At 39.8% G+C, this 25,052-nt stretch overlaps 1 protein-coding gene across 3 annotated transcripts; it reads left to right on the top strand.

The window, feature by feature from the left end:
- Positions 1 to 1,524: 1,524 nt before the first annotated feature.
- On the top strand, positions 1,525 to 20,133 carry LRRC69 (leucine rich repeat containing 69). Of its 3 annotated transcripts, XR_014550412.1 has the most exons (9): positions 1,525 to 1,868; positions 4,979 to 5,105; positions 6,221 to 6,293; positions 7,355 to 7,550; positions 8,934 to 9,005; positions 14,484 to 14,585; positions 16,608 to 16,787; positions 18,227 to 19,111; positions 19,764 to 20,133. XR_014550412.1 is itself a non-coding variant. In XM_083623404.1 (8 exons), exons 1-8 carry the CDS (start codon positions 1,689 to 1,691, stop codon positions 18,335 to 18,337), a joined length of 1,041 nt encoding a protein of 346 aa, XP_083479530.1. In that variant the 5' UTR covers positions 1,562 to 1,688; the 3' UTR covers positions 18,338 to 20,133. The 3 variants fall into 3 exon arrangements, 2 of the variants coding, with proteins under 2 accessions (XP_083479531.1, XP_083479530.1); XM_083623404.1 differs by having other exon boundaries at positions 1,562 to 1,868; positions 18,227 to 20,133; XM_083623405.1 differs by lacking the exon at positions 8,934 to 9,005 and having other exon boundaries at positions 1,553 to 1,868; positions 18,227 to 20,133.
- The last annotated feature ends 4,919 nt before the right edge of the window (positions 20,134 to 25,052 follow it).

Below are 25,052 nucleotides of genomic sequence, written 5' to 3' on the forward strand. Positions count from 1 at the left end.
GCGGGGATTCGAACCGCCGACCATGCGATTGGCAAGTCCTAGGCACTGAGGTTTTACCCACAGCGCCACCCGCGTCCCTTGTCACAATAGTAGTTGGAATTAAATATAGCTGTGTAAAATACTTGCAAATGAGAAGTTGGAATTTACTGTAGAGAAACATGGATCTGCTGTTGTCTTCCACTAAATCCACATAAGACAGCCTAATGTTTCTCTTGCTTAAGATAAATGAGGCAAAGATCTGGAAGTTTGTGGCAAATCAGCCTCCCACATCCCATCACTTTGCATTTGTTCCCGTGTAGCTGCCTTGGGCCTGTGTTATTTCCGCACCATTCTTTTGGTCTTTCATAAGTTCTGTGTTGTGTTCGGTCAGGAGTAGGTTCAACTTTGGATATAGATTTTTATAGAAAAGCAGAGTAAGAATTGATTCATACTTTCACTCCTACTAGCAGCATTCTATTGCAGAGTGCCTATTGTTGATAGCCAGAAAGGGTCTTCTACCCCATCAGTGACCATGGCTACTGCAGCAACAGCAAATAGAGGCTGGCAAGGGAAGAGCTCCCCCCCCAAAACCACCACCCCCGCAATGTTAGCCTGGGCTATTTCCAAAATATAAATTAATGAAGCAGGGGAGGCGCTCTGAAGGTTTGCTCCCTGCTCTCTACAAATCACAGTAAAAGTTGCTGAGGCTGCTGGTGGAGGGAGATTTGATACATCTGTAAAACGGAATACATGTGCTGTTTTTAGGGATGCACCATTTCATCAGAGTTAAAAAGTTTTAATTGAAAAAGTGCCCTGATGATTATTCAGACAGATTAATAGATTTTTTTTAAAAAAAAACCCCGCTGTAGCACCATCTTAAAGCAGGCATCACTTTCCTCATTCATATATATATACACGCACGCACACACACAAAGCCAGTTTTCCTGTGCTTGAGTTCCTGGGACTAAAGATTTATTTAATTTTGCTGTAAAAGAAATGCAAAATGAACTTTTGAAAACAAAGTGAGAAGAAATAATGTTGTACGTGGAACTATTCCTGTAGTTTTGCATTAGCAGGTGCAGAAGGTTCAATCCTCTGCAACTCCAGGCAGGTCTGGGAGAAAAACGTGTCTGAAACCAGGGGAAGACTCTGCCAGTCAGTGTAGACAGTAGTGAGCTAGATGGATGAAATTGTCCGATTCAGTAGGCAGCTTGCAATGTTCCTATGTCCCAGCCTCCCCTTCCTGGCCCCATCCTAGAGATAGATAATTTCTACACTCCTGCATTTGTGTTTTTTTGTTATCCACCTACAAACAATGCTATTTCTTCTTGTCCAGTTCCTACTGCGCCTTTTTATAAAGAGAAGCAGCCAAAAATCACGACTAGTCGCCCTTATCTCCTCCCCTCGCTGCCCCTGCTTCAACTTTTTATTTGCAGGAACCGGGCATCTGTCTGCGGCTTTCCTAACATTGCCGGACTACAGTTCCCATCACCCACCCCGGTCTCCATGCTTCTCCCTTGCGCATGCGCGGTCTCACCGTGGCCCCTCGGTAACGTAGACGCGCGTTACCATGGCCGCGAGACCTCAGGACGACGCGCCGCTTTCGCCGTATCCATGGCGACGGCGAGACCTTGTTTACACCCGCGGTTTCTACGGCGCCGCGGAGCTGACCGGTGGGCAAGGCTGACCGGACCGGAGGGAGAGGAAACATGACGGCGGAGCTACTCCGGGCTCTTCGTGGTGGGCCAGGGACTCGCTGCCTGTCGCTGAAGGCGCGGGGGCTACGCCGCCTGCCGCGGGGGTTGGGGAAGATGAAGGGCCTGGAGAGACTGAGCTTGCGGGACAACAGCCTGCGCCGGCTGCCTCAGGATATGAAGGCTCTGGGCCGGGTGAGGCGGCCCAGCAGATCCTTTGGTCGAGGATTCTGCGCCATGGGGCTCCGTCCCTCCATCTCTGTAACCACTAGGGTTGCCACCTTTCAGCCCCACGCCCCCAGCCCTGCTCCTGTGCTTTTCTGACAGCGCCTTTCCCACCGCGTTATTTAGCCTATGAACCTAGCATGAAAATAAAGTGGTAGGACTTTTCTTCCCTCAGCTGCTGGTAAAGTGCAAGGTGGGGGGCGGCCAGGTGGGGGGCATTTGGCAGGACCTGCTCAAAAGCCATCCCTATAGGTCTAGGTTAAGGTTACCAGATTTTTTTCAGTGAATCCGGGGACACTTTTCAACTTCAATGGATTCTGTATGGGGACTGATTTGTAAATCGGGGGACTGTCCCCGGATACCGGGGACGTCTGGTAACCTTAGTCTAGGTCCACAGTGGTTCCCAACCTTTTTTTGGCCATGCCCCATCTAAGCATCTCTAAAATCCTGACACCCCCCCCCCGGTGACATATAATTCTTCTTATTCAAAAAGTGAACTTCTATTCACGTGGAGGAAGCCTAAAAGGCCATTCACTGTTGATAACTCATTCTTTAATTGCCCCCCTTAAAAATCAAATTGCCCCCCTGTAGACCTTGTTGGGAACCACGCGTCTAAGGTAAGCTGTCCAGGGCAATCACTACCTCTGTACCCAAGTGGCTTGGGATCTCTGTTCTGCATTGCTCAGCAAAGATGGGGGGGTGACCCCTCATCTGCGGCTCTTTGTAATTTCGGGACAGCTGGAATGGAGCGCTGCTCAAAATCTTCATTGGGGAAAAAATAGTACAAAGCATCATCCCAGGGCAGGCATGTCCAACAGGTAGATCGTGATCTACTGGTAGATCATTGGACATCTGTGGTAGATCACTGGTAGATCACAGGCTCCCCCCACAGAACAACTTTGGCACCGCTAAAAAAAAAGCTGAACAACTTAGAGCTGAACCCCTAAAAAACAGGGTTTTCCTCCCTAAAAAAACTCAACAACTTTGAGCTGAACCCACCAAAAACGGGGGTAGATCACTGACAGATTTTAATTCAGAAAGTAGATTGCAGCCTCTTGGGAGATGGCCACCCCTGTCCTAGGGTTTCCAGTTGTGTTGTGGGCTTTTAAAACAAGAGGAACACATGGTTCTTCTGTAAGTGAGATTGGGCTTGTTCCTTCCGAAAAACCTTTTTTTTAGAGCATTTGCGAACTGTAGTGCAGCTTTCTTTGAACAATTTGATTTGTCTTTGCGACATAATTTTATGCCACTATCAAGTTTTAGATTGCTAATGGAAAGGTAAAGATGCTATAATCTTCATGGTCATAGAGGATGCAAGTGTTGAAGGATAACACTTTCAAGCTCCATTGGTTTCAGTGACAGAGATTTAAGAGCTTTTTAAAAGCTCTACTTTACCATTAGAATCAATGGGGGTTAAGGGTGCACAACATTTAACTGGACAGTGCCCTTAGTTTCTGGGTTATTTATCATATTAAATTAGGAGAGAACTGGGATCAAGTAGAAGGCATTGACTGAACAGCTGGATTGGGGGTGGAGGGAAGGGAATAGTTCTTTACATCTTTCAATCTAAGCCTTTATTTTTTATGGGTCATAAAAGTGGTTATGGAACTTTTTATGACGGACTGAAACTTGGCAGTAGTATAATTCAACCTGGGACTAATATGCACTTTTTAAAACAACATTTTAAAAATGTTCTGGGAAAACTCAAATTACTTCAAAATACTTTCACAAAGCCCCATGACTGTGGCACGAAAGTGTGTATTTTTCCACAATTGTAAAATATTTATACTTCATGCTGAAAGCAGTGTTGTTGAAAGTGCTGGCTATACCACAATACATAATTATTTTGAGTAGCACTGTGCCAGCCTCTCTTCTCGGAATGGGTGCAGTCCTATCATGCTTTCTCCTTTGGCATAATGGCATATGGTGGATTTATATGGAGAAGTATTTGGTTCTCTTTGCTTCTCCTTCCTAACTCATGTTTTGGAAGAGAAAGAGATACTTGTCTCATCATTTCAGGATGCAGTTTCTGATAGGATTCCAGGCCTACTGTTTAAAGAAAGAAAAGTTAAAATTCCTAGTGAGTGTATTCAAACTCTTGGGCACAACTAAAGCAAGTAACCTGGATGGATCAAACCTAGTTCAACCAGCTCTGTATAGCCTAACTAATTAAAATCACAGCATATTACAGACAGAAAGGAGGCTTAGTGCAGAAAAGTGCTTACAGAGAAAATGGCAAAACCACATTCTGTAGCATAAGGTACACTGCAAAAGCACAGTGTGATCTGGTGAAATATGCTATTTTTAAAATAATATTGGATTTAGGGTATTTATTTTCTTAGTTTTCAAATAAGAAACTGATTATAATGGACTGAAACTGACTAGATTCCCTCACGTACAAACATGAGCTGTGACTGTTGTCATAAAAAAGAATGGAGATTTAGGATTCTAGAAGCCCAGCAATACTACAACAGGATGTTGTGTAGCATAGTAGTGTTTTAATAATGTGTGTGTGTGTGTTTAAGGGGGTTTACACGGTGCTGAACATTATATTTGGAATTAGGTTCCAGTATTACTGGGTATGTTTTCAGCTTTAAGTTAGTATTTAATAGCATGCATTTAAGTAAATGCATTAAGTAAATTTAAGTAAATGCATTAAGTAAATTCGAAAGCACGCAGTGCAAGTAGATAAATAGGTACTGCTCCGGCGGGAAGGTAAATGGCATTTCCGTGCGTTGCTCTGGTTCGCCAGAAGCGACTTAGTCATGCTGGCCACATGACCCGGAAGCTGTACGCCGGCTCCCTTGGCCAGTAAAGCGAGATGAGTGCCGCAACCCCAGAGTCATCCGCGACTGGACCTAATGGTCAGGGGTCCCTTTACCTTTACCTGTTTAAGTAAATGAATACCAGCTAGGCTCAGGTCATGCTTTGGGGCTTCCCATATGCATATGGTTGGCTGCTGTGAGAACAGGATGCTGGACTAATTGGGCCATTGGTTGATTCAGCAGACTCTTCATATGTGCCTGATGTTTTGGTGAAAGAAATGATGCAAGGCTGTTTAATTAAATATTTTATTATAGTTGAAGGTACTGAATTTGGGAAATAATAATTTTGAGGAGGTTCCAGAGCAGCTGAAATACCTCAAGTCTTTGCAGACTCTTCATTTGTTTAGAAACAAGATCACCAGAATATCACCCTTAATATTTGGTAAGCTCATATCACATCCTGCTCAAAATCATTTTATTGTGCAGTGTATATAATGTGACATATAATATATTCTGTTGTAGAAATTCTGCTCCATAAAAACTTACAGTTGATAAATCATGTTTCTGAATCTATGCTTGTTATCTCATAAACAAGCATCGTTGTATTAAATGGGACTTACTTCCAGTTTTTAATTAAAGCGCTTTTACCCAACCCTTCAGCCAATGGAGGATCTACAGATATTCATAATATGACAGCCCCTCCCCTCCTATCTCCTCTTTTCATGTTGACAATCTGAAAGACAAGGCACAGCAGGAAAAGTCATTTAGAGGGGAAAGGATTGTAGCATCAGTGAATCAAATTGAATAAATTTGTGTATGAGCAAACCCTAATAGTTTTGGAGAAAATACACTCTTTTTAGATGATGTATACACATGTTGCAGAAGATGTTTTCTCTCTTAGAGAAAAACATTTATTCTTTTGAGATAAGGCAAATTTCTAAGATGGTGCCAGTCTTCTATGACATTTTTTAAGGAGTCTACGTTTAAATGTTTTTAATAATCTGTCTTACTAAACATTGTAGCCCTAAATAGTCTCAGTTCCCCAAATGTACGATGTTTGTAATTAATATATATGTAACTGCATGGGCAGTCAGTGAGATTTAGGCTGCTTATGACGTTGTAGCCAAGTTTACAAACCTGCTTTCTGTTCTCATTTTGTTCCCTTGCTGTCACTCTGTCCACACTGCCCTAGGAGTAACTTCCCTTTATTCAGGAGAACTTTCTTGCAAGCAACTATGTATAGAACTGGACTGTTATTGTTCCTGTTCCATACTGTGGATTATCCTATCATTGATTCCCATTTTGAGTTTCCCATGACTCTGCCCTGTCACCTCTCTGAGCATATACTTTCTTTATCTCCTTTGGCAACACTTCATATTCCCCTTGAAACAGTGTACTGTACTTACCTAGTAACCAAATGATCACCCATGTTACATTGTTGATCAATAAAAACACACACGCTGTAATGACAAAAATGGAATGCAATGGCATTAAAATGCATATTCAGGTCTATATAGATAATATATACTTTTATCTTAAAACTGTCTTTTTTTACAGATGGATTGCAGAATTTAGTACTTCTCAATCTGAACAACAACCAGCTTAGTTATCTTCCTCCAGAGATACAAAGGTAACTACTATAATTTTGAAGTTTTACCTAAGCTGCCTATAACATTATTTATTAGTATGAGACATAGCATTTGCCCATGTTTATCTGGGCAGAAGGTGTGATATATTCCTTAATACTGAATGGCAAAAACAATAAAATATAGCAAGTTATATGCCTTATTTTGGTTCCACACTTCACACTTTTTGGACAGTAGCAGCAGAAAAAATAAAATAACACCAGTGCCCTCCCCAGTCATCCATTCTACTTTTCTTTTGTTTCAGACTCACTAGCTGTACTAAAAATTGCTTCTGTTCTGTCCATGTTAGTGTTACATCAGGTAGACCCAAGTTCTCATATGGTTACATTAGGATTGCAAAAGGGCTCCTATAGAAATCTTAAGCTAGATATTTAAACATAATGTTTTGTGGTATTGTACGCTTCGTAGGGTTTAGGTTCCATCCATGTCAGCAGCCGTTCCTTTATTATTATATACTTATTTATACCCCACTTGTTTCCTTGATGGGAATCAAGGTAGCTTACAAATAAAAACAAGAATCACTAAAAATATAGAGAAAAACAACAATAATTAAAAACAATTAAACATTTAAATAGAAATAAAACCATATACAGTACATATATAAAATTTGTTTTAAACATACAAATAATTACAATAAAAACAGCACAGCACCAGCCCTTTTATTCAAAGCAGTCAATTCCCAAAAGCCTGTTCAAAGAAGGTCTTCACAATGCCAGGCCTACTTTCTCCTTTGATGATAAACAGTTACTTATTGGGCTGCTACATCTTCAGTTGATTGTGCTTAGTTACAGGGTTAACTCTTACCTATGAGAAACATAACTCTGACCTATGAATTAAAAACTACCACATTAATTTTGAGTTCTAGTGTTTTTTCTATACCTGTATTGGCAGTAAGGTGATTGAGGTACATTCACCTGATAGACTAATTAACAACTTTTAATCCTGTTTTGTATTAAAATCTATCTAGATGCAGACCAACATTCACTGGTAAACATACAAAAGAAAAATAGAGTTGGAGGCTTGGAATTCTTTGTTCCTTTCATAGGCTTGAACATCTTGAATGCTTGAGTTTAGACAATAACCAACTGCAAAAAATTCCCAAAGAATTCTGTTATCTCCGAAAGTTGTGTGAACTCCATTTGTTCAACAATTCCATCACTGCGCTCCCTGAAGAGATTAAATACCTGAGAAAACTCAAGATCTTGATTGTGGCAAGAAATCAAATAGAAGAACTTCCTGATGTGAGTAGTGGTGTGCTTTGAAAACTGTGTTTTCTTGAGACCAATACAAAAGTCATATGCAGTTTGTACAGGGATTAATTTTTTTTAATCACCATGTGTTGTGCAGACTGTTTATGGCCAGTTAGCACATCATGGTAAGCCATAGTTAATTGTTTACTGTGTTTGCTCTTCTGTGCTCACACTGGGAAGAAGCAAGCCACAATCCCTGACTTAGCATTACATCTGAACCAGTGATCATGCTTTATTTCACTCCCAGCAAACAACAGTCAGTAAACCAAGAACTACCCATGCCTATAACTACTACTACTATTACTACTACTGCTACTACTATGAGTAGAATTTAGTTAGCTACAACCTAGAATCTGTTATGTTTTGCTAAACTAAGAAGGTGGAGGGAATTCATATAAGCACATTATTGATATTCACCATATGGGAAATGCTCAGCCCTGAAAATACCCTAACATTACAATTAATGAAGAATTACCATGGGTGGATTAAAGGAAAATAGCTTTTGCTTTGGATGGAACCTCATCTTGCCTTTCTGCTTTGCTGCCTGCTATGCCCAGAATTGCTTCCCAAAATACCACTGTGATATTGTGTTTCTCTTCCTTTAAATCCCTCCTTTTCTTTGAAGCCTTTAGCAGAACCACCTAGTTACCATTCACTACTGAAACTAAGGGCTTGTCTACACTTCCTCTTGTCCCGCTGCTTTCCCCTGGGGAAAACTGCTCTTTAGCGCTCAGTCAGAGCAAATGGCAATTTGGGTTTTCCCTGGTTTGCTATTTCTTCCAGCCTAAGTGGGTTTTCTCTTGGAAAGGAGTGGGGCAAGGGGAAAACCACCTGGACCCATGCCTAGTAGTTATAGAATCATAGAATTGGAAGGGACCCTGAGGATCATCTAGTCCAACCCCCTGCAATGCAGGAATATGCAGATGTCCCATACAGGGATCGAACCTGCAACCTTGGCATTATCAGCACCACACGAGTCAAGCGGAAAACTGCTTGGACCCATGCTTTCCAGGCATGGCATAAGCGGAAGTGTGAATAAGCCCTCTGCCTAAGTAAGTGCAAATAACCTAAATACATATTCTATCCCTATCTTTCTCACCTCTATCATCTGTGTCATCTTTTGTTACCTTCTGTATCAATTTTCAATTTGTAAACATACCCCCAGAGAGGTAAATATTCTAAATACTTTGTTTTAATACCAACTAAAATCTAGTCCCTCGTAGAATACATTTTCAGCTTTCCCTGTTTTTATTCTCCCACTTCTGACAACTGTTTTATTTTTGTCCCTTCACCTCTGATGTCTGAGTCAATATAATTTACTTTAATGTTGCTAAGGCTCCTTTGGCTTTTACTAAATTTATCGTTTTTCACTAGGGACTTTGCAAATTGAAGAGGCTTAGAGTTCTAGATGTAGCTGGAAACAATATCCAGATCTTCCCAACAGCAGTAAGTAGGAATATTAATAGATCTCTTCAGTGGAATAATCTGTACATTATGAAAATTAGTAAAATGGATTTCAGAAACATGAAGCAGGAATGCGTATTTAGTAATATGCTTGTATTAGTTATAAAACTATACCTGATTTGGATTCTTGTTTATGTGGATTCTTCCTGAACTATGCAGGGTAGTGGAGGTTCACCCCAAATTAGCAGGACCTCCACTCAGTTTAGGGGAATCCTTCCTTCTGTCACCAACCTTTTGTGTCCCATCCCACATTGTTCAGAAGGGCCTCCCAACCTACTGGAGAGGCTTTGTGGGTGACACAGGTAGTGCAGGAGGGGGCAGGGAGGAAGGAAAAATGAAGGGACAGAAAACTTTCGTTCCATGAATGCCTTTAACTTACCTTAAGATCCATACCAGCAAGAATAGTCAGAAAATACTGGGATGCAGTTGGTTAACAACCGTATAATATGGATATACCATAAAAAGTGATTGAGCAAAGGATGGCAATTCTAGTAACTGGAGCAGCAGGCAGGAAAGTGGCCAATGTGAAGGGCAGTATGCCTACAGCTCTCTGGACCCCAACCCCACCCAATATATGGAAATGCTTACAGAGGATGTTTGAATGCATGCTGCAATAATATCAGCAAACGCCTGAGGGCAGCACTACATAATGTCACACTGCTCAACTCCGTTTCTTACTAATACAGAAAAGCCAACTGGAAAAGTTCACCCGTAGAAAATAATTTTCTTGAACGTTTAAATGTTCAGTCTTTGTATATGGTTTCACAATATTCCAGTTTATCTGACCAACAGCCTTTAACCACAAAGTGATTTCCTACTGCAGGTACATTACATGGCAAACATTTTTCTTTTTCGCAACTACAACTATGTTTGCTGCTGAAGCGTGGACGGCATCCCCTTGTGCTCATGTGTGTTTCATATATTTGTGTACCTGAATATATCACGGCATTGTTGCAGAAAGCACTCATTTGATACCAGAATTAAATGTATTTGATGAGTAATGCAAAGAGCTGCCATTAAACATTAATGACTCAGCTTCCCTACCAAAAACGACCCTAATATGAGGTAGTGTGTGGTAGTTGCCTAAGGCAAGAGATAATAGGTTCCATTAAATTTTAGTAGAGTGGAAGGCAGAGGTCTGGCCTATAGGGCACAATCCAGGAAAGGGCTTTCTAAGCAACATCAAGATGAACAGGGATGTGAAATCTGCAACATCCATTCTTTTCAGCTAGGCTTGTACAGGAGAACCTTCTGTTATTTAGTGTGAAGAAGCGGGTACCATTTGTGTCTCCTGCTTTGGTCCAGGCCTGTTTCTTTACGTTAGCAAACTCTACCCTGTTGTGTGAAGCAGTGAATTTAACTTATCATGCTGTACTATGTGTACTATTCCCGGTGGAAATAGAAGAGTAGCATGGTGCAAGTCATGTGCAATTTCAGGGGTGTTGAGGCAAACTGAGTCATTCATAATGGAACTATTAAAAATGATACTGCTAGCAAAATAGAAAATACATCTTTAACTAGCAACAAACAACTACTGAAGAAGACCAGAAGCCATCTGTTTCCAAGCACAATTCAAAGTGTTGGTGCTGACCTTTAAAGCCCTAAACGGCCTCGGTCCAGTATATCTGAAGGAGCATCTCCTCCCCCATCATTCTGCCCGGACACTGAGGTCCAGCTCCGAGGGCCTTCTGGCGGTTCCCTCACTGCGAGAGGCCAAGTTACAGGGAACCAGGCAGAAGGCCTTCTCAGTAGTGGCGCCCGCCCTGTGGAACGCCCTCCCATCAGATGTCAAAGCGATAAACATCTACCTGACATTCAGAAGACATCTGAAGGCAGCCCTGTTCAGGGAAGTTTTTAATATGTGACATTTTAGTGTATCTTTCATCTTTGTTGGAAGCCGCCCAGAGTGGCTGGGGAAACCCAGCCAGATGGGCAGGGTACAAATAATAAATTATTATTATTATATATTATATCTGCAAGCATAAGAAAGCCTGTATTTAGGAATTCAGTTTCTGAAACTTGTTTCAAGAGATACCCATCTATGAATTCAAGTAATCAACTTCAAATTCAAGGTATAGCATTTAAATATAAAGTTTGATTAGGTATGATTTGTTAGCAGTACTTTTCTAAAGGGTTCTTTTTGTGGTATTTGCTTTATCTACTTCTTTTGATGAGTTTATCATTCATAATGGAAGCCACTATCCTTCCGCTTGTTAGAAGTGGCTTTCTAGTCTTCCACCTGACGTCTGTGATGGACACAATAAATTCATCTCTTCCATTTGAGAGCACAGTAGAAAATACTTTACTGAGGAACTAGTGTTCTCATATGCATATATTATACTTTTACATGTGCAAAGGCCCTTTTCTAGATTATTTTGGCTGTACTTTAAAAAATTTCAGAAGGAAAATATTCAAAAAATTATGAAACTCCAAACAAGCATGTTATCAAACCAAATAGATTTTGGAACTAGAACGCCTTCTTGCACCTATCATTTTACATGTACTAGAATTATGTAAATTAAAAGGAACGAAAGGTTGCAAGTATTCTGTAATGTAAACAGTGCGTATATTGGCATGAAAATATGGCTCTTTTGAACTATAAAACTCACATAATGGGGGTGGGGGGAATGTAAAGTTTGTCTGTGAGCCAATTTGTATTTGGGCAGAAATAAAGGATTCATTTTTTAAAAGGATATTTGCAGCCAAACAGACCTAGATTTAGAAAAGAATTGAGTATTTCTCCCAATGGAAAAAGAATTGGCACTATCCACACACAGCTGAGTACATCTAACTTTTGAAGGGTGGTCTTGAGACTCTAACTTTACATGTGTGCATTAAGATGCAGTTAGCCCCTAAGTCAGTTTAAGAGGCAGAGTTAAGCACTTCAATGTTCTAGCATTTAAATAAGGGATTTGAAAGTGTTGAACATGTCAGTTTTATGGATATTTGCTCTGAAGTAACATTTTTTGAGTTCAATGCAACTTCCTTCTCCCAAGTAAGTATGCATAGAAAAATTCCTTAGAACCATGTCAATACTGTTTAATTTTGTTACTTTAAAAAATATTTAGAGAGTTCTTATCACACAACTGCCCAGATTATAATTATTGAAGAATTGAGCTTGTTGCAACAGTTAACTGCCATTTCTGCTTTGCTGAAAATGCAAACAAATACCTAGCTTTCGATATCCTGCTGAGCCTTTTAAAGAATTGTTGGTATAATCAACCTAAATTTAAGCACTTTTAAGTCCCACTGTTTTCAGTGTTAGCACATTTAAAAACTTTTCCATTGAAATCAATGGGCTTTAAGAGTTTTAACTTTGGCTGGATTAATAAATATCTGCTAAATTCATTGTCATGAACAGCTAGTAGTCATTTTTATGTGGAACCTGTGCTAGCTATAGAACTCAAGAGTTCCAAACTTACTGATCTGTTCTTCACTATATTTTATGAGAATGAAATCATCTTTTGACGTTTCTTGTAAAGGAGATTTTGGATTACACCTCAGAGATTCTGTCATAGTTATAATTTGAAAAAAAAAGCTGCAAGAAAGTGATATATTTTTATGGTGATTGCTACAAACTATGTGACCCAGAATGTAATTGCCTATTCACTCATCTTGCCCTGGAGGTATGAACTTTTTAATGTCACAAAATCTCAAGCTTTCATTTGTGGAAAGACAATAAAAGGTTTTACAGATATACCAGCTGCACAGAATCCTCTCTCTGTGTTTATACGTTTAATACAGGTGTTCTCAGAAAGTCAAGGTCTTCTAGCTTTGCTTACATTGAGCAGTTGCTTATATAATATCAGCAGAATTGTTATCTATTGATTTACCTATCTTTGTATGCTCTATCTAATAAAACATTAGAGTTAGATAAGCTTAGGTTGTTTCATAAAACCGCATAGTATCAAATTAAGCTAAATGCAATATTATTAAGCAAATTTCTATTATGCACTTCCTCTCAAAGGAGCCCACTTAATATTTGCTTATGTAGCATATGAACTTGTGATTTAAAATAATTTTTACTGATTTGTCAGTGGGAAGTATTCCTAGACCAGAATGTGTATAAGAGGAATAGTAATCATTACAGAAGGAACAAAGAATCAGTACCATTTATTTCAAGATGGTTTGTAAACTACTTAGAGAAATTTCATGAAACCATAAAGAAAAAATACATTCTTGGATGGTTTTCCAGCAAACAGCACAGTGTGTCAGGTCCCTTTGGTAGCTCTAGAAATCAAGTGTATAATAACTCAGCTTGTTACACAGTTGACAGTGGGGATGGCCTAACTATGAATAATTTCTTCCAGATCCATTTGAATAGCTTTTTGTCCCTGGTCTAGTTTTATGGTAAGTACATCGCACATAATGGACTGCTGGAAAGTCCTGTTGCCAAAGTCACCATGCCCTGTACAGTCTGTCCTGCCAAAGGGCTGGAAAATGGGTGGTGGCGTTGTCTTGTTCTGTGGTAAGGTGAGGGTCAGGCTAGGTGCAGAACAACACAATGCTAAGTAGGCTCAGGTGGGATGCAAGGTGAGGTGAGGCAAGGCTCAGTCTGAAAGCAGAGGAAGGCAAGGTGAAGTTCAGGCTGGATGTGAATCTCAGACTGTGTTATAGGATACCGCTTCAGCAACAAAACCAACTGTGGTAGCAGCTACATCCCAGTTGTTAGCCCTGTTTTTACAGCAGAGCTTTCCAAACTTTCCAAACTTACCCCTGTTTGTGACACGCTTTTTAGACATGCATCATTTCACGACACAGTAATTCAGGTTTACTAGCAAACCAGAGGTTAAACTAACCCCTTTCCAGCCCTGGGAGGAGCATGGGGAGCAGTCATATGACACACCTACACGCTGCAGCCGACATTAACATGTCATGACACACATTTTGGAAAGCTCTGCTGTAGAGGAAGGTATTTCTTCAGTTGAAGGGTGCCACCTGCTATAGTAATGTCCTGCTGCAATTAAGCCTCTGGTCTCTCTGGGACTTCAGCAATGGAGTCCTCTGAGGACAGCAGTGCTTAATTTTTGGACTGGAGGGGCACCAGCTGCAGACTTTGATTAGACCCCTTTGGTGCTTACTATTATTTTTTTTAAAAAAAGATGCAAGTTTAATCAATGAATTGAACATGAAATAGTTTGGCCCTGACTTAGTTCACAGGGACTTTCTTCCAAGTCAGTATGCCTATTTTTGCAACTGCAATCAAAGTCTTAAAGCAGCCAGCAGTATCAACATGCTAAGCTGGAGATCTCATGGGGTAGATGCTCCTTCCTGACCTCTCTTTAGAATAAGGCTGGCTAACCTGTGACCTGAATTTGATCTGCCAAGCTACAGAAAGTTCCCTGCAACTTTTATCTGATCAGGAGATAAAACACTCTGCCTTCTCATTGGAAATGACATTTGGTAAACATTTTGTTGAAAGTATTGATGTTTCCTGTATTTCTTGTGTTGTTTAAACAGATGGAAGATCTTGAACTGGAGGAACTTTATTGTGAAAGTAACCCATTGCTTCAGAAACATCCAGTTAGTGCCATACAAGAGGAGGACATTTTGACTCTTAAGGTTACTGGAGAAAACTTTTCAAAATTATAGATAACAATGGACTAACTTAAGTCCATAGATTTTAGTGGGTCATCTCTGGGTATGACTTAGTTGAATACCACCCTATAGTTTAAAAATGACTTTTTCAGATTTCAGAGTAATGAAATCCTTGTTATTCAAACCATTCTATATAAGCATTCTGTATTCCAAGATAAAGTTTTATTTACTAAAATTGATCCTTAGTCTGGTGGACAGAGTTTGAAATTAAGTTAATTAAAGTTTCAGGATTCTGATAAATTGTAGTGATTTCTTGGAAAATAATAATAGATGCTATGGTGGAAGCCAATCACTTTCCAACAGTATTTAAGTACAGAGGAAAAAAAGTTAATAGTAGCTGTTTCTACCCGTTCCTTTTAAAGAGCACAAACACTGAATAAACACTGTTTCTGCCCCGTCCTTTTAAAGAGCAAAATGTTAGTGAAACCTATGCAACTCTCCAAAGATTGAAAAATGCTGAAATACTTAGGGAAGATATTTAAAATCACATACAAGAGCACAGTTCTATATAACAGCCACAAAAAAGCACTGAAAGGCACAGGACTGTAACAACAGTATATTAATGAGAAGAAGTTTTCAATAAGGTAGACAATGTGTATATTTCATGAAGACTTACAAAGAACCATATAGTACAAAAGTAATTGTTACTGCATTGAATGATGCTCTAAGCAGCTGAAAGCAGACCAGCTTCCTGATAAGGTCTGGTTTTGACTTCCCCAGATGATAGCACCTCAAAAACATTTCAAGGCCCTGAGTGTGGCGAGTATTGGGACAATGTCTTAGCTTAATGCCTAGCCATGTGTCTTGGAGCTCTTCTGTGAACTTCTGAACTAACCTGTAGTCTGATATGCGTTTGGGCGTTGTAGTGAATTTTGGAATAAAGCCTTTAACAATAACCAAGCTGAGAATTTGAGCACCACATCCACAAGTGTGTCTGTGAAAAAATGTGTCTGTGAAAGGCTGCAAATGTACTTTATGGCTATGTATAATGTGTGGCTTCAGCAAACTGCATCTCAATTGCTATAAATAAATTTGCTTTTCTCTTACAGTGAGCCATTTTATATTCCCATAGGATTCTATGGCTACTCTTTTTGGTTCTGTTTGAGTTAATGATTTTGCAATGAGTAATAAGTTAAAAGCTAACTTGGTTTTTTAAAGACCTTAACACAAATCTAAATTTTAAAGAAAAAACAGAAATTATTTCCAAATTCTATAAAATTAACCTCCTTGGGGTGGGGCCTGCATATATCTTTTTGCAAAGAGCTCAGCGAATCATTCATAATTACAAAATAAGTATTTTTTGCTGGAAAAAAGCAGAATGGAGCAATCTGAGCATTTTCAGGACATCTTTGACAAAAAGGATTAGCTATTTCAGTATTAATTTGAGGATAGAATTCTCGCTCAAATTGTAAAATAACAGATTAATTTGGAAGCTTTAAAATTGATTGCATCTTATAAATAGTTATACAAATAGCACTGAATTCTTTAACTGGCTGTCTGTGGGTAGAAAAGTCTAGCATGCTTCGTGAAATCAATAAGCACTCTGTCAGGAAAAAGGAACATGTTCAGATAGGAACACAGGGAGCTACCATCTAGCTCAGTATTGTCCACACTGGCTGGCAGCAGCTCCCTCCCTCCAAGTTCCATCAACAGACAATGATAGAAAAACGTCCTTCCTGGAGCTAGATTTGAGTGTGGCACCTGATCTATCCTTTACAATAAATTCACAGTGCCTCATGGTTACCGCACGTCTGGAGATAGAGAGAACGACTCTTTTACCCCTATCAGGCAGAGCCTTTTGCAAACAGAGCTGTGCAACTTGGGGTAAAAGGCTACAAGGCCCATCTGGATAAGAGATTATTAAAATATGGAGCCATATGCTCACAGAGTCTCCTGCTAAGTGTCCGGGGTTAAAAGCATTCACTTTGAGGTTCTCTTGCAAGTCTTTTGAATAATATAAGCTATTCTGTCTTTTTAATCATACAGGAACTAACAGCAAGATTTATTCTTGATCAACTGGAAAAGAAAAACTTTAATTTACACAGGGCGCTAAAGCAGAACTTAAATGCACAGAAGATGCTTGCCCATAAACAAGAATGTGCTCAGTGCAGACGTGGCTTTCTGGGCATGTGGCTAGAATGTGTACAGTTCGTGGATATAAGACAGGTAATTTTTCCTGAATCATGTATTATTTAAAGCTGGATTCATTGCATATCCAGACTTTTGCTCGGTTCTGCTGCGGCATGTTTCCCACAAGCACCTTCAAAATCTATTTTTTGCACGTGTGCATTAAAAATTATTGAGTCCCAGTTATAAGGAGAATATTACTGGTTCAGCATTTGGTTTCCATCAGTGGCCAACCATCTCCTATCTAAACTATTTCAGCTTTCTCTGTTTTTTAATACCACTTCTGCTGTTATTTATTAATTCACTTATCTCATCTGTAATCTCGTGTTTTCTTTGACTGAGTTCCATTTGTTTATGTAATTTGTATCACCCCCCCTTCCTTCAGAGACACATTTCAGCCTCACAAGCTCATGACAGTGGCCCCTGAACCTGATCTGGCAATTAGGTGAGACCTAGGAGGTCACCTAGGCAGGGTCAGTGGCCAGTTTAAATGTGCCACGCAGAACCTGAGGGTTACTTTTCTCATGCAGCACCCTTCTGCTACATCTCAAACCAAGATTTGTCATTCCAGGTGTTATACCAAAGCAGCTGCAAATAATCGGTTCTTGGTTTGGTGGCTATTCAGAAACTCTGGTTTGTCAGGTGTTGTTGTTTTAGATATCATAAAAACCACAGGTCTGAACCATCTGTGGCTGTTAGCATGGGGTATACAACTCAGCATCTCCTCTTGTGCACATGCAAGTGTCAGTAGAAAGATGTCGCCTTATATGGGAACCATAACTTGATAGTGCCCACTGGCAGTTCCACTACTATGGTGAAAGGGTCACTAGGGAGAGGACACACAGATTATGCCCCCCCCCCCAAGACTGCTAGGATTAATCTCTGGACTAAGGGAGGACATAAGATCATGGAAGCTCAGACAGAATCTTTACATAAAATATTATGTTTCATAATAGAATCAATATTTCTCCTGGGTAAGGTCTCTGAAAGGACACTGCATGATGCCCTTTCTTGAGGCTTGTGCTGAAGTGGCAAATCTGACACTGTTTCCTAACACCTCATCAACAGGGTATAACATCTTGATTTTCAGTTTCACTGTCCTGCTCCTCCAATTACTAATTTTGAATGCCATCCAGTAAATTAGCTTTCCCTTGACTCCTGCTGGCCCATTTCCCCACCAGATTACATAGCGCTGGATTGTTCTTCTCGCAGATGTAAAATTCCTGCTGCCTTTCTATTTAGAGATAAATGTGCGAGGGCAACTATAGCTCTGACACAAATGTTATTAATTTTAAACATCATTTCAGCCAGCTCTTTGTTGTTCATTTTGTCTGAGCAAATCTGAATGTAAGGGTTGACTGTGTTGTGTCAGAGAGGTTCACGAGGACCCCTACATCGCTACAATTTATAAAAATGAATACGCTCTGTAAAATACGCTAACAGTTATGCTGTTATATTTTCCCCTTTCTTTTTAAAAGCGAATGAAGACTAGCAGAAACTTGGAGCTCTTACCTGTCAAGGCACTTCTGTGCTCATACAAATGCTTTAATCACAGCGGCCACGAACTCTTTGGGATTGCTGTACCCTAGAGCAAGCAATAAACCCAGGATCTCACCCAGCTGGCAAGTTGCAACTATTGTGACACTCTTAAGAACGGAACCAGAACATAGCATTTTGTGCTATATCCATATTCAATGTGAAATACACAGTTGTGTTGGAACAATGGTGGCAGAGAAGTGATTTAGTGGTGGGCAGGAATTATTTCCTACAGCTGTACAGTTGGTGTGTTTTGGCAGCTTTGACTCTCCTTCTGAAAATGGATGAAGTTAATGGCATTGTTTAACAGTGAGGTAAAAGTTTTATAATGTAAACTCTAACTAGCCTAGGTTACTGTGGTTTCTTTTGGCTTCTCTGTTATGATCCATGCACCTTAATCTGAAATTCTGATAAGTGTTTCTCCCCCCCTGAAGATTTAGGGTCAGACCTTAAAACTGCAAAAGAACACTTTTAACGTGTGTCCAGTGATTACGTAGTGCTTGATTTCCATTATAAATCCTGTTTTCTAGAAGTTTAAAACTTGGCTTTAACATTTGGCATGCATAATTTTCAACACAGAAGAAAATGTGTTGGAGTGTTTTTAAAAAGAAAGGGAATTGGTACATATTAAGAAGGATTTCTTTGCTCATAGGAACTTTGATTATAAGAAAGCTGTGTATCCTGGCAACCTTTGGAAAAAAGAACATTCCATGGAGAAGCAAGCAGTTTGATAGGACGTTCACATGCTTGCTTGCTTTTCCACTTTTATTTCTTTGCATGTTTTATCTTCAGTGTTTCCAGTGCTATTTTACTAGAAAACTCGCCTTGTTCTCTTATAATGGCAAAGGCGCCCACCTGAGAGGTGCTGGAACTGAAAAAAAGTATTTCTATGCTGCAATTCCTCCTGGTTTGCAATTTGCATTCTCATCTCATGTAATTAATTGCAGTGCTACAGAAAACAGGGCTGTTTCTTAAACTTGATCCTAAATTTAAGCATGTGGATTGACTTTACTGTTTACATACTGAGATCATTCGTGTTCTGATCTAAACAAAGAAAGATGTATTTAAATTTGAAATAGTAAGTAGAACCATGTACTTCCCTAAATTGCAGATATTTTGTATACGATTTCCCCCCCCCCTTTTTAAAGAGAAAGCATTCTATGTAACATAGTGACTTGGAAATCAAGCGAAACTCAAGTGAGTTCCTAGAATGAAACTAGTGACCACATTCAAGACAGCATTCAGCATTTCAAGTGTAAACCCCAGCTTAGCACACCGCTCATTTTCAAGAAAGCTGTAAAAATGTGTTTTCTGTCTTGAAGATTGAGACATCAGAATGAAAGCTGATGTCAGCATCTAGAATACTGTTCAGTTTTTCAAGTACAGGCCCCAGCTTGCACCCACCCTCCTTTGACAAAGGTCAAGGGTGTGCAAAATAAATTAGAATCAGCAGGGCTTTTTTCAGGTGGAACTTGCCAGTTCCTCTCAGGTGGGTAACATTGCCATTATAAGAGATGTTCTCTTTTTCTAGAAAAATAGCACTGAAACAGATGTCTGAAGTGGAGACTCTCAAACACAGTTCTTCACTAGTGCATAATGATTTCAAAATGTAATTGCATTTGTCAAGTGATAGTTACATAGAAACAGCACTTCTTAGGCAGTATGTTTTAGCTTACAATATGGGGAAGAATAAAGACCCTGTTTAAAATATTTATTGGTACACGGTATTAGCTGAAAACGCATCTGCTTTTTCTGAACACAGTTATAGTGAGCAAAAGGATTCAAAAAGGTGTATTGATTCAACTGTCAAATAAATAGTACTCTTTAGTAAAAGCAATGTGACCGAAAAGGCATTTGACGTTTTATTCAAGTGGAAAAACTCTTCAAATTTATCCTAAGGATGAATGAATGGTTGAAATCAGTGGTGCTTTAGTTGCAATACATTTATCTCATTGATTGCCGCATCACTTGAGTACAGGTATCGGATTCAGAGTTAGTTAGCTTGAAAAGGTATCTGAAGGAACCCCAGCCCTAGAAGCAAGTGTCTACATTTTGCAACTTGCCATAATATTTTGTTCCACAAAGAAAATGCCTGTGCCAAATACTTTTCCGGCTTATCCTTGCTGAGATACCATGAAAGCGCATGACATCCCTTTCAGTTACAATAGGGAGCAGTGCTTGTGTTTTTTTAATCCACCCTTTTGCAACAACTTGAGAAGAACTTTCACATTTGTTTACATTTACTTGAGTTTTTCAGTGGCTCTCTTACGTAATCATTCTTAACGGAAACTAAATTAGTGTAGCATAAAATGCAACAAATATATTATCCAAGCATTTATAAAGAAAATGAAATACCATTATGAGATATCACTAGAAAACGACTCTTTTCTTGTCCAGGCTTAATTCTTTCATGGGTCAATTTTATTTTTATGAAAAATTAAATATTTGGCAGCTTGACTCTGTGTTTTCAAAGTTACAGAACATACTGGATTGCTTTCATTCCTAATGCAATGACAGAAACAACAACTGCAGTGGCAGTGAGAGTGCTGTTTTCAAAGTACTGAACAAGTGTTGTTGAAGTAAAGGTGCCTTCCCCCTATAAAGGACTGGAAGACTTGGAAGAAATACTTCCATTTACCCCATCACTTTCTCCTGGGGAAACCTGTGGTTTAGTGCTGAATTGGAACAAACGGCAATCGGATTTTCAGTGGATTGCCATTGGTTCCGATTTAGTGCTAAATAGTGGGTTTTCCAGGGTGAAGTGGAAGGGCAAAAGCAAAAACTCTCGGACAAGCACAAGACAAAGGAGAAAACACTCAGCCCCGTTCGAATCCACACAATGGGGTGAGCTCCCGTTGCTCTGTCCCAGCTCCTGCCTACCTAGCAGTTCAAAAGCACACCAGTGCAAGTAGATAAATAGGTACCGCTGTGGCGGGAAGGTAAATGGTGTTTCCGTGGGCTCTGATTTCCATCACGGTGTTCCGTTGCACCAGAAGCAGTTTAGTCATGCTGGCCACATGACCCGGAAAAGCTGTCTGTGGACAAACGCCGCCTCCCTTGGCCTGAAAGCGAGATGATAGCTGTGCCTTTTACTGGACTTAACCATCCAGGGGTCCTTTACCTTTTTCTTTTTTACCTAGACGAGTCCTGATGTGCTTTTCACGACTCAGACAATGGCTATGACTGATTCGGCTAATGAAAAAGTAAATACGCATTTGACTGTGTATTTATGTGTGTTGTGGCCAGGATCCAAAGAGCCACTTAAGACACACTCATGAGCTTAGGTGTACTTAGAGGGAATTCCCCCTCCCCCTTGCTGTTTTCCTTTGAAAACACATTCAAATGTGCCTTTTCGTGGACATAGCAGGATGGTGTCTGAGAAGATGACTCTTCCACCAGGTATTGCATATCAGCTTTATATTTGGAGCTACAGTAATCAAAACATGCTTTGTAATCCTGTTACCTTTAGTTCTTGGCTTTATTGACTTGTTATTCCCGCATACAGCTGGGCTTTTGCAACTTTCTAACTCCAGAGATCATTTTCCACATTGTTGTGCTTGCCAAAGCAATGTGCCCTGAGCATATGGCATAGTAATCTGATGTGCTGCAGAGAATTCTGGGATATGGCTTCAGGTGCAATCTCAGTTCCCACAGATTGTTGGCCAAGTCTTATGAATTGAACATGCAAGCTTGGTTAGACCACACTTGTGCTATCTACTTCATTTTTTACTACAACCCCACCCACCAACCAAGCCAGGTATGAAATAATGGCTTGGGAGCCAAGCCAAATTCAAAATGGTGACAGACTATCTTCATCTGCATGTACAAATCTGTATCGACATCAGGGGTCAGCAAACTTTTTCAGCAGGGGGCTGGTCCACTATCCCTCAGACCTTGTAGGGGGCCGGACTATATTTTGGAAAGAAAAAAAAAGAACGAATTCCTATGCCCCACAAATAACCCAAAGATGCATTTTAAATAAAAGGACACATTCTATTCATGTAAAAACATGCTGATTCCTGGACCGTCTGCAGGCCGGATTTAGAAGGCGATTGGGCCAGATCCGGCCCCTGGGCCTTAGTTTTCCTATCCATAATCTGCATTGTAATGGATCAGTAATTCTGGTAGCTTTTTTTTGTGGGGAGGGACATTTTGTTGTTGCTGTTGTTAAACAGAGTCTTGCCAATACACTGCCTTGCCAATACACTGTAAACCACCAAAGGATCCTCTACCTGTAGGTATGCATGTATTTTTATCTGCAGTTAGATTAAATTGTGTTTATTGCTGTATAGGGGGCTGGACATTTATTTTTTTTTTTTTTTTAATAGTATTTTTTATTGCGTTTCTTTCCAAATTTTGTACATTGCAAGCAAATGAGGAGTTTACAAGAAACCATTTTTTTTTTTTTTTTTTTTATAACAAAACAATAAAAATCAAAACAAAAATAATCCCAACTTGGACTTCCCCACCCCTTCCGATTCTGCGTTCTTTATATTAACCTTGTCAGCAATTTATTACCTTATGTCCTACCTTATTGTAACTTTTACATGTTATGTATCTAAATTCAATATATTATATCACAATTTTTATACCTTTAAAATAAACGTAACATGTTCAATTCATATTATCTCCTTTTCTCTTTTATCACTTGATTTACTATTTACTTAATCATGATTGCTAAAGCGTATCATTTCCAAATCATGCACAATCTTAAGATTCATACAGTTTATAATACTTTTGCAAGTAGTCTTTAAACTTTTTCCAGTCCGCCTCAATTGTTTCTACATCCAAATCTCGGATTCTGCCGGTCAGTTCAGCTATCTCCATGTAGTCCATCAACTGCGTCTGCCATTCCTCCAGCGTGGGTAAATCTTGTGTCTTCCAGTTCTTTGCAATGAGTATTCTTGCTGCTGTACTAGCATACATAAACAAAGCTCTGTCCTTCTTTAACACTTTCTGGTCCACCATGCCCAACAGGAAGGCCTCTGGTTTCTTGGGAAAGGTATACCTAAATACCTTTTTCAACTCATTATAAATCATTTCCCAGAAAGCCTTAACCTTTGGGCATGTCCACCAGAGGTGAAAGAAAGTCCCCTCTGCTTCCTTACACTTCCAACATTTATTGTCAGACAGGTGATGTATCTTAGCTAACTTGACTGGGGTCATGTACCACCGGTATATCATTTTCATAATGTTTTCCTTCAAGGCAGTACTTGCCGTGAATTTCATTCCGGTGTTCCATAACCTTTCCCAGTCTTCAAACATAATGTTGTGTCCAACATCCTGTGCCCATTTGGGGGCTGGACATTTAACTGGATTTATTTATTTAATGATAATTGATTCATGTATGTTGGCTGGATAGAGTGTTGATTTTTTATTTTAGTCAATTGTGTTATTTAAAATTGTAGAATATATACTTTTTAGTTGATATGCATTTATAATATTTTGCTTCCTGTTGTTTGGCTGTTTTATGTTAATTTTCCTTTGTATTTTTGTAGCCGATTTTAAGTGTACTGTAATGTTTGTTGGGATGCTGAAGAGGATCTTCCAGTTGTTCATTTTGTTTATAGAAGGTAGAAATACTCTGGCATTTTTTTGTAGTTGCTTATTTCAGAAAGTTTTAAACTACTTTGTTAGAGCTTTGTTTAAATGTAAGTGGCATATAAATTGTCCAAAGAAAGAAAGAAACTAAATAGATCTCCATGTATGTTTTGCCCAACCATGGCCTAGAATACCACACAGGTATTCTGTCATACTACTAATAAACTGGACTGTCTTCTATAGAGGATTGTTGCCTATAGAGGGACCACTGATCAATTGCAAGCACACATTTTGCAAGCACACGATGCCCCAACATCTAATAGTTAAAAGGGCAGAGAGCAGATCTTCCTCCAGTCGAAGTTGGCAATATTTTGCTAGGCAAACAAATAGTGTTCTTCTCACGTACAACAATATACAAAATAGGTTGTTATATAGCACCTTAGTAACAACCTATTTTGTATATTGTTGTACGTGAGAAGAACACTATTTGTTTGCCTAGCAAAATATTGCCAACTGTATATGTGTATATAGTGCTATATAGGGGATGCGGGTGGCGCTGTGGGTTAAACCACAGAGCCTAGGACTTGCCGATCAGAAGGTCAGCAGTTCGAATCCCCGCGACGGGGTGAGCTCCTGTTGCTCGGTCCCTCTTCCTGCCAACCTAGCAGTTCGAAAGCACGTCAAAAGTGCAAGTAGATAAATAGGTACTGCTCTGGCGGGAAGGTAAATGGCGTTTCCGTGTGCTGGTTCGCCAGAAACGGCTCAGTCATGCTGGCCACATGACCCGGAAGCTGTATGCCGGCTCCCTTGGCCAATAAAGGGAGATGAGCCCCGCAACCCCAGAGTCGGCCACAACTGGACCTAATGGTCAGGGGTCCCTTTACCTTAAGGTGCTATATCTCTTATCTCCCTACTGATTGATATGACTAATCTTCTAGAACTTCTTAGAAAGATAGTCTAACCAGAATTTTAAAGAAACAGAGTCCCTTGTATTTTTATTTTGATAAGATAATTGGCCATCAAAACTGTCACAGAAGAGAGAACAACACATTTTAGGAAAGGCAGTAAATCAGGCATAGGCAAACTCAGCCCTCCAGGTGTTTTGGCACTACAGTTCCCATCATCCCTGACCACTGGTCCTGTTAGTTAGGGATGATGGGAGTTGTAGTCTCAAAGCATCTGGGGGGCCGAGTTTGCCTATGCCTGCAGTAAATGGTGTCAAAGCTA

This window comes from Podarcis filfolensis (genome assembly GCF_964270895.1).
Source record: "Podarcis filfolensis genome assembly, chromosome: 7".
Lineage (NCBI taxonomy): Eukaryota > Metazoa > Chordata > Lepidosauria > Squamata > Lacertidae > Podarcis > Podarcis filfolensis.

Bases quoted from the DNA above. Each gene is read 5' to 3' on its own strand.
- LRRC69 (XM_083623404.1), top strand. From the start codon at position 1,689: ATGACGGCGGAGCTACTCCGGGCTCTTCGTGGTGGGCCAGGGACTCGC. The intron at 1,869-4,978 runs GTGAGGCGGCCC...ATTTTATTATAG, and splicing joins ATATGAAGGCTCTGGGCCGG to TTGAAGGTACTGAATTTGGG. The intron at 7,551-8,933 runs GTGAGTAGTGGT...GTTTTTCACTAG, and splicing joins AAATAGAAGAACTTCCTGAT to GGACTTTGCAAATTGAAGAG.